Raw genomic sequence first — 17,436 nt, 5'->3', positions numbered from 1 at the left:
ATTGCCACATGCTCCCCCTTCCTGAGGTTTTCAAAACAAAACAGTTATATGTGAGAATGTGTGTTGCAATTCCAAAGTTCTGTTTTGAGACAATCCTTAGTAACACAGGACTTGGTGTCAAAAGATTTTAGTACCCACATTGGGTTACATAAAATTAGAATTCTGCATGTTGCCTAACCATTTCAATGCCCAGTGGTCAGAGGAAAATAAACGCAAGAACAAGACTTATAGTTCATTCTGTATCTCCCCACAGAAGCACCTTGAGGGTAGGGGCTGTGTCTGATTCCTCCTTTCCTCTCCAGTATCTGGCACTAGGTCTACAGAGTCAGCTGTGAACCTGTAATACTCATTATTAATAGTATTAATACTTTTAATACTCATTATTAATAGTATTAATACTTTTAATACTCATTATTAATACTATTAATATTTTTAGGTCTCATTATTAGAAGTATTATCTTAGGCAAGTGTTCTTAATCTCTTTTTGACCTGCCTCACAGCACCCATGGCCATAGAAGCCTCCAATTGGTCTCAAAGCCCCCCCATCTGACTTTGTATAGATCTTCAAAGCCCCCCCATCTGACTTTGTATAGATCTAGAGATGCTACAGTGTGTGGGTAGGCTGCCATGACCAGGGGACTCCCAACACACAGAAGACCACAGTCCTTTCCTTAGATCAGCTTTAATCAGAAGTTAGCTCAGAGGTGGAGCCAAATGTGGATAAGACAGCCCCACCTTCCAGGTTAAGACAGGTTTTACATTTTGCTGACTGGTCTGCTGCTTGCTCCCTGGACGTGCTCGGTCCCCAGAGGGACACAGGGAGGGATGAAGAAAACCTGACTTACTCGGGACCTGTTGGTGCCAACCTGATCTTTGGATACTCTGAGAACAGCTTATAATGTCCATTTCTGAGTTAAAATTTACAATTCTATAAATAGCAAGAACAAATTTTACTGCCTATTCAGACTTGTAATTAGGTTTTGCAAAGAATTTGGGCATCCCTCAAACAGGGAGGCTATCATTGACTTACCGTGAAGTGAGAACAGTCTATGACTAGGGTTAGGGGTCAGTATCTCTTGGCAGATTTCTCCCCCTAGAAGCAACCTATAGCATCAGCCTATCCACACACTTTAACATTCCTAGATCTATACAAAATTAGATAGGGAGAGCAAGCTTCAAGATTAATATAAAAAAAAGTAGGAATCTGAGGAAGTTAGGTGGGTGATGACTTTTCAGACCCAACCTTTCATGTCCTACTGATATTTATTTAAAGCAGTACCATTTGCCTGAGATGGAGGTGTTTGTGGTTGGGCAGGCTGGCTTTGCTAATTTTAAATCCACCAAAATATATCATTTTGGCATTGACAGGTGTATTAGTCTGTTCTCATGCTGCTATAAGGACATACCTGAGACTGGGTAATTTATAAAGAAAGGAGGTTTAACTGACTCACAGTTCCACATGGCTGGGGAGGCCTCAGCAAATTTACAATCATGGTGGAAGGGGAAGCAAACATGTCCTTCTTCATGATGGCAGCAAAAGGAAGTGCTGAGCAAAAGGGGAAAAGCCCCTTAGAAAACCATCAGATCCCGTGAGAACTCACTATCATGAGAACAGCATGGAGGTAACCACCCATGATTCCAGTACCTGCCACTGGGTCCGTCCCACAACATGTGGGGATTATGGGAACTACAATTCAAGATGAGATTTGGGTGGGGACACAGTCAAACCATATCAACAGGAGCAACCAATTTTTCTGACATGGCAGTAACTCATTACACCCATTGTTCCAGGCCCTGTGCTCACACAGTGGCCTCCTTCATGTCATGGTGGGGTTGAGTTGTTTGCACATCCAACTTCGCCCAAACCCCTCTTCATCTCGGGGTATGCCTGCTACACCCTCTTGGTGCTTTCTCCTCTATATTCCTTCCATTGTTGACCTCCTGGGTGAACAGGATTTGGGTTTTTTTTTTTTTTTCCTCTGGTGTCTCTTCTCCTCCATCCCTCTGCCACAGCTGCCATACCATACCCCTGATAAGATGGGATGGGATTGGATGACCTCAGGAAAGTGGGACTCGGAATCTCCCTCTTGGGCACTGGAGCAAAAATACAGAAAGAGATTGTCAGTTTGTAGTGAAAATGGCCCATCTAAGGAAAGTGTCGAGGAGGCAGAAAATAGGAAAAAATAGAAGAAATGCTGGGGAGGAGCAAGAGGAAAATGGAATCCCTACTTGGCTGGAAGCAGCAGTGAAAGGGAGCCAGGCAGACCACAGAGAAACGAAGTTTCATCAGCCTAGGCTACCACTTCCAGTTGAGCTGCTCTTGTCCTGTCTCCTCCCATGAGTGCCTCTTTTGCCAGGATAAATTGAGAAAGTCTGTAGCTTGCATCCTGTCTAAGCAGGGCAGCTGGGTGTAAACCCTGAGATTTGTTGTGGGTTCTCTCTTTGCAGAAAGATGTTCCCACATGGGTCTGCTTATCGTAAGAGATCATATTTTAAATAATCTTTACTTTCTCTGGGTGAAAGCCACCTTCTCTGGAATCCTCTCCTTTATATTTTCCAGCCTTTGGCCTTGTTTCTGTTGTATATAATTAGCCATAGACATTTTACCTTACCTCAAAGTAGTCTAAGAAGAAAGGGAGAAGACTGGGGTCCTGAACTTGGGAAAGAAACAATGGAGAGAGGGTCTTAGCAGAGCGAGAGAAACAGCCGCAAGCCAGGGACCCAAGAGGAAGAGGACTGGGTAAGGAATTTCCCAGCAATTATTGACTGATAAATTGAAGAATAATGAGGTCTGTGTTAGATTTTATTTCTTCTTATTTGATGCAAATACCTTAGATTTGTCCCAATCTTCAGCAAAGGTCAGCTATAATAGTTTTGCATTTGTGGTTCCCTGGCAGTGTGGGGAGGTTGTTCTCTATTTGGCTTAAGAGGGGCAAACATGTGGTCCAAAATATGTAGGACAAGTGGCAGGCAGGCAAAGGGGATTTGGGATTGAATCAGCTGCAAGACTTGAGAGCAGGAGGTGAAGAGCCACCTCCAGCAGAATAGTAGCTCCCTCCATCTCCACTTCTTCTTTCCTCCACTGGAGTCCTTGGAAGTCTCAGAGAGGTTTACCTGTTGAGCATCCTCCTTTTCTTTTTCTTGGTATTTTATTGTTGGAGACAGGAGTAAATTGTGGGTTTTGAAACATCTTCATAGGGGGCTGTTTAGACCAACCCTGGGCAGCTAAATCTGGATTTAATATTAGAGATTAATAAACTTCTATCAAACTTTTATCTTGTTTTAACCACTGGATTTTCTGTTAACTACAGACAAACCCAATACATTGAGGAGAATACTGGAACTCCTGTCATGTGTGACAGGTGCCTGAGTTATTTTCTTTTACGTTATTCCAAATTTAAACCCCATGTATTAAGCAGTGTTATTTAAAATAATGGTTAAGTAATTTTCCAAATTCAAAAGAGCCTTTTAATGGCAGCTTTATTTCAAACCAAGGAATGTCAGCTTTAAACCTACAGTGTTTCCAGCATGTGAGAATGTCTCTGATGAATAAAATATCTGATGCTGGGCACAGTGGCTTACACCTGTAATCCCAGCACTTTGGAAGGCCAAGGTGGGTGGATCATTTGAGGTCAGGATTTCGAGACCAGCTTGGCCAACAGGGTGAAACCCTGTCTCTACTAAAAATACAAAAATTAGGCTGGGCGCAGTGGCTCACACCTGTAACCCAGCACTTTGGGAGGCTGAGGCAGGTGGATCACCTGAAGTCATGAGTTCCAGACCAGCCTGACCAATATGGTGAAGCCTCGTCTCTACTACAAATACAAAAATTAGCTGGGCATGGTGGCGCATGCCTGTAATCCCAGCTACTCAGGAGGCTGAGACAGGAGAATCACTTGAACCCAGGAGGCGGAGGTTGCCGTGAGCCGAGATTGCACCATCGCACTCCAGCCTGGGTGACAGAGCGAGACTCCATCTCAAAAAAAAAAAAAAAAAAAAAAAAAAAAAGCCGGGCATGGTGGTGCACACCTATAATCCCAGCTACTCAAGAGAATCACACTCTGACTTAACCTGGGAGATGGAGGTTGCGGTGAGCCAAGTTTGCACCCCTGCACTCCTTCTCAAGAATAAAAAAATCTGGCAATAACTAAATAACTATACCAATTAAGCCCATATTACGTGCCAGGCACTTTATACACATTAACTTATTTAATGCCTCCAACAACCCAGTGATAAGGTAAACCACCAACCTACTTCTCCCAGATGGTATAGAAGGACTACGAGGTGGATAATCTAGCCAAAGATGCCATCTAGTGGGTAAAGACAACTGGCCTGGAGCCTGGAAGGCCGGTTCAGCACCATGCCCTGCTGCTTCTGAGGGCCTCAGCCTGGCCACAGACCCACAAGACCCCCATGGATTTTTGTCCTTTTGTATTCCTGTCTGTGGAACTGTCTGCTGAGCCTGTCTGGAAAACAGGGCAATTATTTGCCCTGGATTTTGCTCTCTTTCTCTCTGAGGAGAATTAGAAGGTGAGTTGTTTTCTCTGGCTCTTTCTGGGTGTACCATGGGTGGAAAGTGCCAGAAACTGTGCTGATTCTAAGAGTTCCTATATATTTTGACTCAAGCAAAGATCCTAAAATAATAATATTTGCTAACATATCTTGTGTTATTCATGATATTTCTTTCTTCTTCTCGTCATCATTTTTTCTCGAATCAAGATATAGTGAGGACCTAAGTCTACCAGTCTAAATGATGACAAGTCTCACTTGTTTCTGTGTTCTAATGGGACTACTTGAGTGACTTGCATTTTGCTGGCTTTGGCTTCTACCTACCCCGCGGTGAGAGCGCTGCCTTCCACAGGGCTCTTGGTTGAGTCAAGCTGGGATTTAGTGGGACACACTTCTGAATGTCAGACACCACACCTTCTATGGATGGCTCTGCTGCTCCTCTGCCAGAGGCACAGTGACAAGATTATGTTCATCCATGAGATGTCTGAATTCTTATGTATACAGACATCTGATGTGCTGTCTCACTAACTCGCCCATGAATTCATTAGGCATCCCTGCATCCATCCATCCATCCATCCATCCATCCATCCATCCATCCATCCATCCATCCATCCCTCCATCCATCTATCCATCTGACAGGTGCTTGCTGAAAACTTACCAAATGCAGCGGACGATAAGTGAAAAGGCAGTGAAAAGGCAGACACAGTTCCTGCTTTCTTAGAGTTCACAGCCTTTTGGCAGAAAGCATGGCCAAGGAGCTCATTTGTGGATGAGAAACCTAGGTGGAGAGACAAGGTAACCTGCCAGCATCCTCAGGCTCTTGGCCGCACTGCGATGCCCATCCTTAGTCTCCTCATCTCATGCCCCTTCCCCATGCTGGTGTTTCCCCAGTCTGCCTGAGCATGGTAATCCTCTCAGGTGCTTAGGTGCATGCCCAGGCTGCTGCTCTGAGAGTCAGATTCAGTCTGTCTGGAGGGAGGCAAATGGGTGAGAATTAGAAACCGACCAGGTGCATCTGGAAAATGCTGTGTCACACCAGAGTTTATGAGAAGGTCATGTGTTGAAGACACAATATCTGAAATGATAAATAGTGAACTTCTCTTTCTCTTCTGCTTATGCTGCCACAGATGCCTTCAGCTTCTCCCATAGTTCCTTTCTTAGAAAGATGAGGGTAAAAACTAAAAAGGCTTTAGCTTCCATGGAGATACTGCTTTGCCTCATTCTATTCCAGATTAGATAACCTTGTGTTGTATCCTAAACTTTGATTAAGGAATTTCAAGTGAAATTTGTATAGAATCTCTAACTGCATGAATCTCCCTGCATGAGTGACTTTTCCCCCCTCTCTTTTTTATCATATGTATTTAAGGTATACAACGTAATATTTGATATACATAGTGAAGTGGTTACTACAGTCAAACAAATTAACATATCAACCATCTCACATAGGAACCTTTAAAAAAATTATTGTGGAAAGGGTACCTAAAATCTGTTCTCTTAGCAAATTTATAGTATACAATACAATATTACTAACTATAATCCTCACTGCATGAATGACTTATTGGCTCTATCCTTGGCTGAATGTGGGCAAATTAGAGAATGAGAATAGAGTGAACTCATTGGTACAGTAGAAGAGGGGTGGTAAGTGTTTGAAGTAAGTATTTGTAGTTCTGTAGACCCACAGGGTGGTACCATTGGGAAAGACCCCTGCTTACATTCAGGCCACCAGATATTGCACAGAAATGAGAAAACTAGGACTGGAGATGCTAAGGCACCAGGTGAAGAGTACATATCCAATGTTGGGGAGTCCATACTAGAACCCAGCTGTCTTCTACTCTATAAAGCAGGTTCATCAAGTTTTACTGCAGTAGACAAATAAAGGTTGACTGTATGAATGCCATTTTCTTTTTGTTTTCATTTCACCCTTTCGATTTCTCTTCATTACCAAAAAGACAAAAAATAACAAATGCTGGCGGGGATGTGGAGAAAGGGGAACCCAAGCTGAGGCAGACTGGGGAAAATCCAGCATGGAGCAGGGGCAGGAAGCGAGAAGACTGGGGTGGGGATGGGCCTCGCAGTGCTACCAAGAGCCAGGGGAGTTCCCCGTTCTCCACACCTTCGGCGGGAATGTAAATTAGTACAGCCATTATCAACAACAATATGGGGGTTCTTCAAAAAATTAAAAATAAAGCTACCATATGACCCAGCAATCCCACTGCTGGGTATGCAGCCAAAGGGAATGAAATCAGTATGTTAAAGAGATATCTGCACTCCCATGTTTATTGCAGCACTATTCACAATAGCCAAGAGATAGAAGCAACGTAAGTGTCCTTTAATGGATGAATAGATTTAAAAATGTGTTATATATACACAATGGAATATTATGGAGCCATAAAAAGAATAAAATCTTGTCATTTGTGACATCATGGATTAACTAGAGGATGTTATGTGAAGTGAAATAAGCACAGATGGACAAATACTGCATGATCTCACTCATATGTGGAATCTAAAACAGTTCATCTCATGGAAATAGAGTTTCTCACCAGAAACTGGTGAGAAGGTGAGGTAGGGGAGCTTGGGGAGAGATTTGTCAACGAGAACAAGGTTGAAGTTAAATAGGAGGAATAAGTTCTGGTGTTCTGTTGCAGAGTAGGGTGATTATAGTTGACGATAACGTATTGTATATTTCAAAATGTCTAGAAGAAAGGATTTTGAATGTTCTCACCACAAATAAATGACAAGTGTTTGAGGTGATGGATATCCTAACTACTCTTATTTGATCATTAGATAATTATTCATATATTGAGATGTCACACTGTACCCCATAAATATGTACAATTATTGTCAATTAGAAACAAAATAAAACTTAAAAACTCAGATGATTCTTTTTCCTTTTTAACCTTGTTTCTCCCTTTTATCTATGTATTACAGTTGTTCTGTGTGTTTCTCCTTCTCCTCCCAAATCCCTTGTTCTTGTCAGTGGCACCGTGTGAGATACTCCCTTTGGACAGATGACTGAGCTGCAAAAGAGGCAGAATGAGTGAAACCGTTATCTGTGAGGTGGGTCTATTGTTCATTTTATTAATCTTGGGTCCTGCTTAGGATCCTTGACCTCATTCTTTAGTGCCCATCTACCTCCTCCCCTGCCTTTTCTACGTGGTCTGAGGATTCTTCTGTTACTCCAGCATTGGCTTTAGAGCAGGGGTTTCCTTTCTCAATTTAGGAAGCTGGAATCCCAGATCTTGTTCTGCTCATTTCCTCTAGACTTCCTTCTTCTTTTGAGTTGTGGCTATTTATTTTCTGCCTTTTCCACAGTTGGATGCATAGAGGAATATGAGTATAGAAGGCACCAACTCTTTTATTTATTTATTTATTTATTTATTATTATACTTTGGGTTTTAGGGTACATGTGCGCAATGTGCAGGTTAGTTACATATGTATACATGTGCCATGCTGGTGCGCTGCACCCACTAACTCGTCATCTAGCATTAGGTGTATCTCCCAATGCTATCCCTCCCCCCTCCCCCCACCCCACAACAGTCCCCGAAGTGTGATGTTCCCCTTCCTGTGTCCATGTGTTCTCATTGTTCAATTCCCACCTATGAGTGAGAATATGCGGTGTTTGGGTTTCTGTTCTTGCGATAGTTTACTGAGAATGATGATTTCCAATTTCATCCATGTCCCTACAAATGACATGAACTCATCATTTTTTATGGCTGCATAGTATTCCATGGTGTATATGAGAAGGCACCAACTCTTAGTAGGACTCCCCTGTTGCTCCCCTCAACCTCCTGTCGCTCCTCCGTTGCAACTCCTCACCAAGATGTTTTCCTGATGGCTGTTCAGCAGTGCTTTATTTGCTTGTTCTGGCCAAATGTTGCCTCCAGACTTCTTTTGCTTGCTTATTGGTTTGACTCTTTCCTGGATCTTCCTGATTCTCATTGTCCTCAGTTGCCTCTTTTGTCCATGCACATTTTTCCAAGTCCTCACCATCTTCATTCTCCAGATTTCCACTTCCTCTTCTTGGGCCCTTCTGCCTAGTGCCACCACCATCTCTCTCTTCATCTCTGTCTATTCTCTCTAGAAACCAAGCCTGCTTCCCTGAGTTTTTAGCCTAATATGCCAAAGGAGAGCCAAACCTGTGACCCAGATGTAAACACTTTGTTTTCATTTTTGGAGCATTTTATCACTAGTAGTCTACCTAAGTAGCCTGTCCACATGTTGATCCTATAGCTCTGGCATTCGTGCCTTGGCCTTTGCTCAGAGGAATAACCCAGTGGTCACACTGGTAGATAGGTGGGCAGGATGTCAGTGTAAAATGTGCACTTGAATGAGGAAATGGCTAAACACTCATTTGTTTAAAAAAAATCTTTGTTGTGGTTTCTAGTTTTATGAGGCTAACTGGTAGCAACATAGTATTTTATTTTGTACTGAAACCAGTAGTTCCATTTCAAAACAACATCTCTATGTGAATTTCCTCCTATATTTGTGATGGATTTGTGGTCCTCAGTAGTGGCTTTTTTCCCTGGATCTACTAAGCAGAATCCTTGTTAGCTAAAGTGTAAGGCTGCGTCTCCATGTCTTCTATTCTAAGTTGAGGTGAAAGGACCTAAGGAACGGGCTCCTCTCTGAGTTTTTCTTCCTCTTTTGTGACCACAGATGTTGTGTCCTCTCTTTCCCAAAAGGAAAGAGTCAGGAAGCATTATTGCTGATACCACTTTCTCAACTCTGGCTTCTTGTTAAAACCTCTGGTGGGGGAGGGGCCAAGATGGCCAACTAGAAACAGCTGTGGTCAGAGGCTCCCACTGAGAAGAATGAAAATGGCAAGTGAATCCTGCACTGGCAAGTGAGGTATCCATGTTCTCTCATTGGAACTGACTAGGCAGTTGGCATGATCCATAGAAAGTGAGGATAAGCAGGGTTGAGCAGTGGCCCACCTGGGAGCTGCATGGGCAAGGGGAGCCCCCACTCCCAGCCAAGGGAGGTGGTGAAGTGATTGTGCTACCCTGCCTGGGAAACCAGTTTTTCCACAGATTTGTGCAACCCACGGATCGGGAGAACTCATGAGCCCACACCACCAGGGACTTGGGACCTAAGCACAGAGCTATGCAGATTCTTGGCAGTCACTGGGCTGGAGACTGCCTAAGGCTACCGAGTTCCTGCGGGAAGGGGCCACAGCCATCACTGCAGCTCCAGTCTGCCATTTTCCCCTCTTGGTGCCTGGGAGACTGGGCAGTTTGAACCCAGGAGGAATTCCCCACAGCGCAGCACAGTGGCTGTGGCAGATTGTGGCGAGACTACCTCTTTAGGCTGGACCTGGACCCATCTCTCCTCACTAGGCAGGGCCTCCCTGTGGGAATTTCAGCAACTTCAGCCAGAGGTTTACAGACAGAACTCTGATCTTCCTGGGACACAGCCGCTCAGGGGAGGGGTGGCTGTGATCTCAGTGGATCAGCCGACTTAGTCTTTCCCCCTGCTGTCTCTGAGGAATCTGGGCCGTTCAGATAAGTGGGATTCCCCCCAGCACAGTGCACCCCCTTTGCCAAGGGGCAGCCAGGGTGCTTCATTAAGTGGGTCCCTGATCCTGTGCCTCCTGACCGGGTGAAATCCCCCAACAGGGTTCACCAGACACCTCATACAGGACTGTTCCCACTGTTATCAAGTTGGTGCCACTCAGGGATGGAGCTCCCAGCGGAATGAGCAGGCAGCCATCTTTGCTGTTCTGCGACCTCTACTGGTGACACCTCCAAGTGCAGGAGGGACCCAGGAAAATAGGGTCTGGAGTGGACCCCTAGAAAACCACAGCAGCCCTATGGAAGAACAATCTGACTGTTAAATGAAAAACAAATAGAAAGCAATAACAAAAACAGCATCAACAAAATAGTCCCCACAAAAACCCCATCCAAAGATCAGCAGCCTCAAAGATACAAGTTAGATAAACTCATGAAGATGAGAAAGAATCAATGAAAAAACACTGAAAACTCAAAAGGCCAGAGTGTCTTTCTTTTCTTCTGCAAATTATTGCAACACCTCTCCAGCAAGGGCACAGAGCTGGGCTGAGGCTGAGATGGATGAACTGACAGAAGTAGGCTTCAGAAGGTTGGTAGTAATGAACTTCACTGAGCTAAAGGAGCATGTTCTAACCCAATGCAAAGAAGCTAAGAATCACGATAAAACATTACAAGAGCTGTTAACCAGAATAACCAGTTTAGAGAGGAACATAAATGACTTGGTGGAGCTGAGAAACAGAGCATGAGAACTTCACCATGCAACCCCAAGTATGAATAGCAGAATAGACCAAGTGGAGGGAAGAATTTCAGAGCTTGAAGACTATCTTGCTTACATAAGAAAGGCAGACAAGATTAGAGAAAAGAGAATGAAAAGGATTGAACAAAACCTCTGAGAATGATGGGATAATGTAAAAAGGCCAAACCTATGACTGATTGGGGTACCTGAAGGAGACAGAGAGAATGGAACCAAGTTGGAAAACATATTTTAGGATATTATCCAGGAGAACTTCCCCAGTCTAGTAAAATAGACCAATGTTCAAATTCAGGAAATTCAGAGAACCCCAGTAAGTACTCCATGAGAAGATCAACCTCAAGTCACATAATCATCAGATTCTCTGAGGTTGAAATGAAGAAAAAAATGTTAAGGGCAGCCAGAGAGAAAGTCCAGGTCACATACAATGGAAAGCCCATCAGACTAACAGCACACCCCTCAGCAGAAACCCTGCAAGGCAGAAGGGATTGGGGACCAATATTCAACATTCTTAAAGAAAAGAATTTCCAACCCAGAATTTCATATCTGGTCAAACTAAACTTCATAAGCAAAGGAGAAATAAAATCCTTTTCAAACAAGAAAATGCTGAGAGAATTCACCACCAGGCCTGCCTTGAAAGAGCTCCTAAAGGAAGCACTAAATATAGAAAGGAAAAACCATTACCAGCCACTACAGAAACACACTGAAGTACAAAGACCAATGACACTATAAAACAACTACGTCACAAGCCTGCAAAATAACTAGTTAGCATCATGATGACAGAATCATATTCACACATAACAATATTAACCTTAAATGTAAATGTGCTAAATTCCCCAATTAAAAGACACAGAATGGGACTCTGGATAGAGACAAGACCCATAGGTGTGCTGTATTCAAGAGACCCATCTCACATGCAGAGACACAGATAGGCTCAAAATAAAGGGACACAGGAAAATTTACTAAGCAAATGGAAAACAGAAACAAAAAACAACAACCAGGGATTGCGACCCTAATTCCTGACAAAACAGACTTTAAACCAACAAAGATCAAAAAAGACAAAGAAGGGCATTACATAATGGTAAAAGATTCAATTCAACAAGAAGAGCTAACTATCCAAAAAATGTGCAACCAATAAAGGAGCACCCAGATTCATAAAACAAGTTCTTAGGACCTCCAAAGAGACTTAGACTCCCACACAATAATAGTGGGAGATTTTAACACCCCACTGTCAATGTTAGACAGGTCACTGAGACAGAAAATTAACAAAGATATTCAGGGCTTGAAATCAGCTCTGGTTCAAGTGGACCTAATAAATATCTACAGAACTCTCCACCCCAAAACAACAGAATATATAACACATTATTCTCAGCACCACATGTCACTTACCCTAAAGTCAATCACACAATCAGAAGTTAATCATTCCTCAGCAAATGCAAAATTAGGAGAAATTGTAACAGTCTCTCAGACCACAGTGCAATGAAATTAGAACTCAAGATTAAGAAACTCACTCAAAACCACACAACTACATGGAAATTGAACAACCTGCTCCTGAATGACTCCTGGGTAAATAATAAAATTAAGGCAGATATCAAGAAGTTGTGTGAAACCAATGATAACAAAGAGACAATGTACCAGAATCTCTGGGTCACAGCTAAGCAATGTTAAGAGGGAAATTTGTAGCACTAAATGCTCACATCAAATAGCTAGAAATATCTCAAATCAACACCATATCATCACAACTAATAGAACTAGAGAACCAAGAGCAAACAAACCCCAAAGCTAGCAGAAGACAGACAACCAAGATCGGAGCAGAACTGAAGGAGATAGAGACATGAAAAACCATTAAAAATCAATAAATCTAGGAGCTGTTTATTTTGAAAAAATTAATAAAATAGATAGACTGCTAGCTAGACTCATAAAGAAGAAAAGAGAGAAGAATCAAATAGACACAGTAAAAAAAGATAAAGGGGATATCACCATGACCCCACAGAAATACACACAACCATCAGTGAATACTATAAACACCTTTATGCAAATAAACTAGAAAATCTAGAAGAAATGGATAGATTCCTGGACACACACACCCTTCTAAGACTGAACCAGGAAGAAGTTGAATCCTTGAACAGAATAATAACAAGTTCTGAATTTGAGGCAGTAATTCCTCCCTGAATAGAATAATAACAAGTTCTGAATTTGAGACAGTAATTAATAGACTGCCAACCAAAAAAAGCCCAGGACCAGATGGATTTACAGCTGAATTCTACCAGAGGTACAAAGAGGAGCTGATACTATTTCTTCTGAAACTGTTCCAAACAGTTGAAAAGGAGGGACTCCTCCCTAATTCATTTTATGAGGCCTGCATCATCCTGATACAAAAACCTGGAAGAGATACAAGAAAAAAGAAAACTTCAGGCCAACATCCCTGATGAACATTGATGCACAAATCCTCAATAAAATTACTCAAAAAATACTCCTATGTGGGTTTTGGCAAACCAAACCCAGCAGCACATCAAAAAGTGTATCCACCGTGATCAAATCTACTTCATCGTCGAGATGCAAAGCTGGCTCAACATATGCAAATCAATAAACATAATTCATCACATTTACAGAACTAAAGACAAAAACTACATGATTATCTCAATAGACACAGAAAAGATCTTCAATAAAATTCAATATCCCTTCCTGTCAAAAACTCTCAATAAACTAGGTATTGATAGAACATACCTCAAAATAAAAAGAGCCATTTATTACAAACCCACAGCCAATATCATACTGATTGGGCAAAAGCTGGAAGCATTCCACTTGAAAACTGGCAGAAGACAAGGAGGCCCTCTCTCACCACTCCTATTCAACAGAGTATTGGAAGTTCTGGAGTTCTGGCCAGGGCAATCAGGCAAGAGAAAGAAAGAAAAGAAATAGAAGGAAGAGAGGAAGTCAAACTGTCTCTGTTTGCAGAGGACAAGATCCTTTATCTAGAAAATCCCATAGTCTTAGCCCCAAAGCTTCTTAACCTGATAAGCAACTCAGCAAAGTCTTAGGATACAAAATCAATGTGCAATAATTACTAGCATTCCTATATACCAACAATAGAGAAGCAGAGAGCCAAATCATGATTGAAATCCCATTCACAATTGCTATAAAGAGAATAAAATACCAAGAAATACAACTAACAAGGGAAGTGAATGACCTCTTCAAGGAGACCTGCAAACCACTTCTCAATGAAATCAGAGAGGACACAAACAAGTGGAAAAACATTCCATGCTCATGAGTAGGAAGAATAAATATTTTGAAAACGGCCATGCTCCCCAAAGCAATTTATACATGCAATGTTATTTCCATTAAACTACCATTGACATTCTTCACAGAATTTGAAAAAGAAGTGTTTTAAAATTCACATGGAACCAAAAAAGACCCCAATTAGCCAAGGCAATCCTAAGCAAAAAGAACAAAGCTGAAGGCACTGTGCTACCTGACTTCAAACTATACTACAAGGCTATGGTAACCAAAACAGCATGGTACTGGTACAAAGAAGAAAATCTAGACAATACCATTCAGGTATTTCCTGTAAACAAATTTACAGGAAAAAAACAAACAACCCCATTAAAAAGTGGGCAAAAAACATGAAGAGACATTTCTCAAAAGAAGACATTTATGCAGCCAACAAACAGATGAAAAAAGTTCAACATCACTGATAATTACAGAAAAGCAAATCAAAACCACAGTGATATGCCATCTCATGTCAGAATGACAATTACTAAAAAGTCAAGAAACAACAGAAAGTGCAAGGCTGTGGAGAAATAGGAATGCTTTTACACTGCTGGTGTGAACATAAATTAGTTCAATGATTGTGAATGACAGCGTGGTGATTCCTTAAAGACCTAGAATTAGAAATATTATTTGACCCAGCAATTCAATTACTGGTTGTATACCCAAAGAAAGATAAATCATTCTATTATAAAGATACATTCTTGCATATGTTCATTGCAGCACTATTCACAATAGCGAAGACATGGAATCAACCCAAAAGCCCATCAATGATAGACTGGAGAAAGAAAATATGGTACATATACATAATGGAATACTTCTCAGCCATAAAAAGGAACAAGATCATGTGCTTTGCAGGCTCATGGATGGAGCTGGAAGCCATTATCCTCAACAAACTAATGTGGGAAAGAAAACCAAGCACTGCATGTCCTCACTTATAAGTGGGAGCTGAATGATGAGAATACATGGACACAGGAAGGGGAACAACACACACAGGGGCCTGTTGGCAGGGCATGGAGGGAGAGCATCACGAATAATAGCTAATTCATGCTGGGCTTAATACCTAGGTGATGGGTTGACAGGTGCAGCAAACCACCATAGCACACATTTACCTATGTAACAAACCTGCACATCCTGCTCATGTATCCTGGAACTTAAATAAAGAAACTCATCTGGTGAGCTTCAGAAAAGCATCTATGTCCAGGCCCCATCTCAGATGATTCTAATGCATGGCAGGGTGAGTACACTGCCATAAAGGGGTGCCTGATTTCTCCTGGGATCCGACTCTGACTCCCTTTATCCTCATCTTAATCCTAAGCCCATAGGTGGCCAGAAAAAATGGAAGTGGGTTGTGTTCACCAGTTCACATGCCTATGAAGTTGGCCAAAGTCTCTAATGTGTGCATATGAGACTCCTCTGAGAGTTCTGTGCCAAAACAACAACCAGAAAGTGAAACAGGACAAAATGGATCAAAAAGTCTTATCTCCCTTAGTGACCTAGAGTTCCTATTTGTTCAAAAGTCCCTGGAAACTATTTCCCTTTTTGCCTTGATTTCCATAAGCCCAGAGCTAGATTTTGACCAATCACATGAACTATTCTTAGCCTTTGCTTTGTGTGTTATTATATTTCCTGCTTCACCATATGAATTTTGAGCTTTTATTGAAACACACAATAATATTGTGGAAACAACTACTCCTGTGTGGGTTTTGGACATCACATAGGAATATGCATTAGGGAAGAGTGTGGGTTATAGGGTTGGGGGGAAAATGTACCCACAGGAAGCTGGCAGGACTTGCCAAACAAAGGGATGACTTTAGTAGAAGAGATGAAGAAATATGACAGTAATAACAGAAAGTTTTCTTGATACACTAGAGAGCATTCCTCCTGTAATTCACTGTGGTTAAGGTCAGCTAAAATGGACATGCCCATAGTTGAAAGCTGCTAATGACTATGGATGTCCCAGCTTTGAATTCTAGGGCTGGCAGCAGTTGAGCCATGAAGCTTATACCCTCTCACACCTGGCTCATTCAGAGTCTCTTGCCATTTCTCTGCGTGGGGTTTATTGTGTACCTATTTATAGATTCAGAAAGCTTACAGGGTCCACTTTATTTTCCTTTTTACTGATATACTTTTCCCTTTCTGATCACAATTCTTCCTTACACTTTATTTTCTTTATTTTATTTTATTATTATTATACTTTAAGTTTTAGGGTACATGTGCACAACATGCAGGTTAGTTACATATGTATACATGTGCCATGCTGGTGTGCTGCACCCATTAACTCGTCATTTAGCATTAGGTATATTTCCTAATGCTAACCCTCCCCCCTCCCCCAACCCCACAACAGTCCCCAGAATGTGATGTTCCCCTTCCTGTGTCCATGTGTTCTCATTGTTCAATTCCCATCTATGAGTGAGAACATGCGGTGTTGGGTTTTTTGTCCTTGCAATAGTTTACTGAGAATGATGATTTCCAATTTCATCCATGTCCCTACAAATGACATGAACTCATCATTTCTTATGGCTGCATAGTATTCCATGGTGTATATGTACCACATTTTCTTAATCCAGTCTGTCATTGTTGGACATTTGGGTTGGTTCCAAGACTTTGCTATTGTGAATAGTGCCGCAATAAACATATGTGTGCATGTCTTTATAGCAGCATGATTTATATTCCTTTGGGTATGTACCCAGTAATGGGATGGCTGAGTCAAATGGTATTTCTAGTTCTAGATCCCTGAGGCATCACCACACTGTCTTCCACAAGGGTTGAACTAGTTTACAGTCCCACCAACAGTGTAAAAGTGTTCCTATTTCTCCACATCCTCTCCAGCACCTGTTGTTTCCTGACTTTTTAATGATCGCCATTCTAACTGGTGTGAGATGGTATCTCATTGTGGTTTTGATTTGCATTTCTCTGATGGCCAGTGATGGTGAGCATTTTTTCATGTGTTTTTTGGCTGCATAAATGTCTTCTTTTGAGAAGTGTCTGTTCATGTCCTTTGCTCACTTTTTGATGGGGTTGTTTGTTTTTTTCTTGTAAATTTGTTTGAGTTCTTTGTAGATTCTGGATATTAGCCCTTTGTCAGATGAGTAGGTTGCGAAAATTTTCTCCCATTTTGTAGGTTGCCTGTTCACTCTGATGGTAGTTTCTTTTGCTGTGCAGAAGCTCTTTAGTTTAATTAGATCCCATTTGTCAATTTTGGCTTTTGTTGCCATTGCTTTTGGTGTTTTAGACATGAAGTCCTTGCCCATGCCTATGTCCTGAATGGTATTGCCTAGGTTTTCTTCTAGGGTTTTTATGGTTTTAGGTCTAACGTTTAAGTCTTTAATCCATCTTGAATTAATTTTTGTATAAGGTGTAAGGAAGGGATCCAGTTTCAGCTTTCTACATATAGCTAGC

The 17,436-nt window shown here is 41.8% G+C and overlaps 1 protein-coding gene across 1 annotated transcript in view; it reads right to left on the bottom strand.

Moving 5' to 3' along the window:
- Positions 1-468: 468 nt before the first annotated feature.
- LOC112132108 (sulfotransferase 1C1-like) overlaps positions 469-17,436 on the bottom strand; it is a 34,744-nt gene continuing 17,776 nt past the window's right edge. The window contains exon 4 of the mRNA XM_054547872.1: positions 469-2,094. Within this exon, the coding sequence (XP_054403847.1) occupies positions 2,059-2,094 (36 nt within the window). The 3' untranslated portion in view covers positions 469-2,058. The remainder of the gene's footprint in view (positions 2,095-17,436) is intronic.

This window comes from Pongo abelii, chromosome 12, assembly GCF_028885655.2.
Source record: "Pongo abelii isolate AG06213 chromosome 12, NHGRI_mPonAbe1-v2.0_pri, whole genome shotgun sequence".
Lineage (NCBI taxonomy): Eukaryota > Metazoa > Chordata > Mammalia > Primates > Hominidae > Pongo > Pongo abelii.
This window is presented reverse-complemented; position numbering and strand designations above follow the sequence as displayed.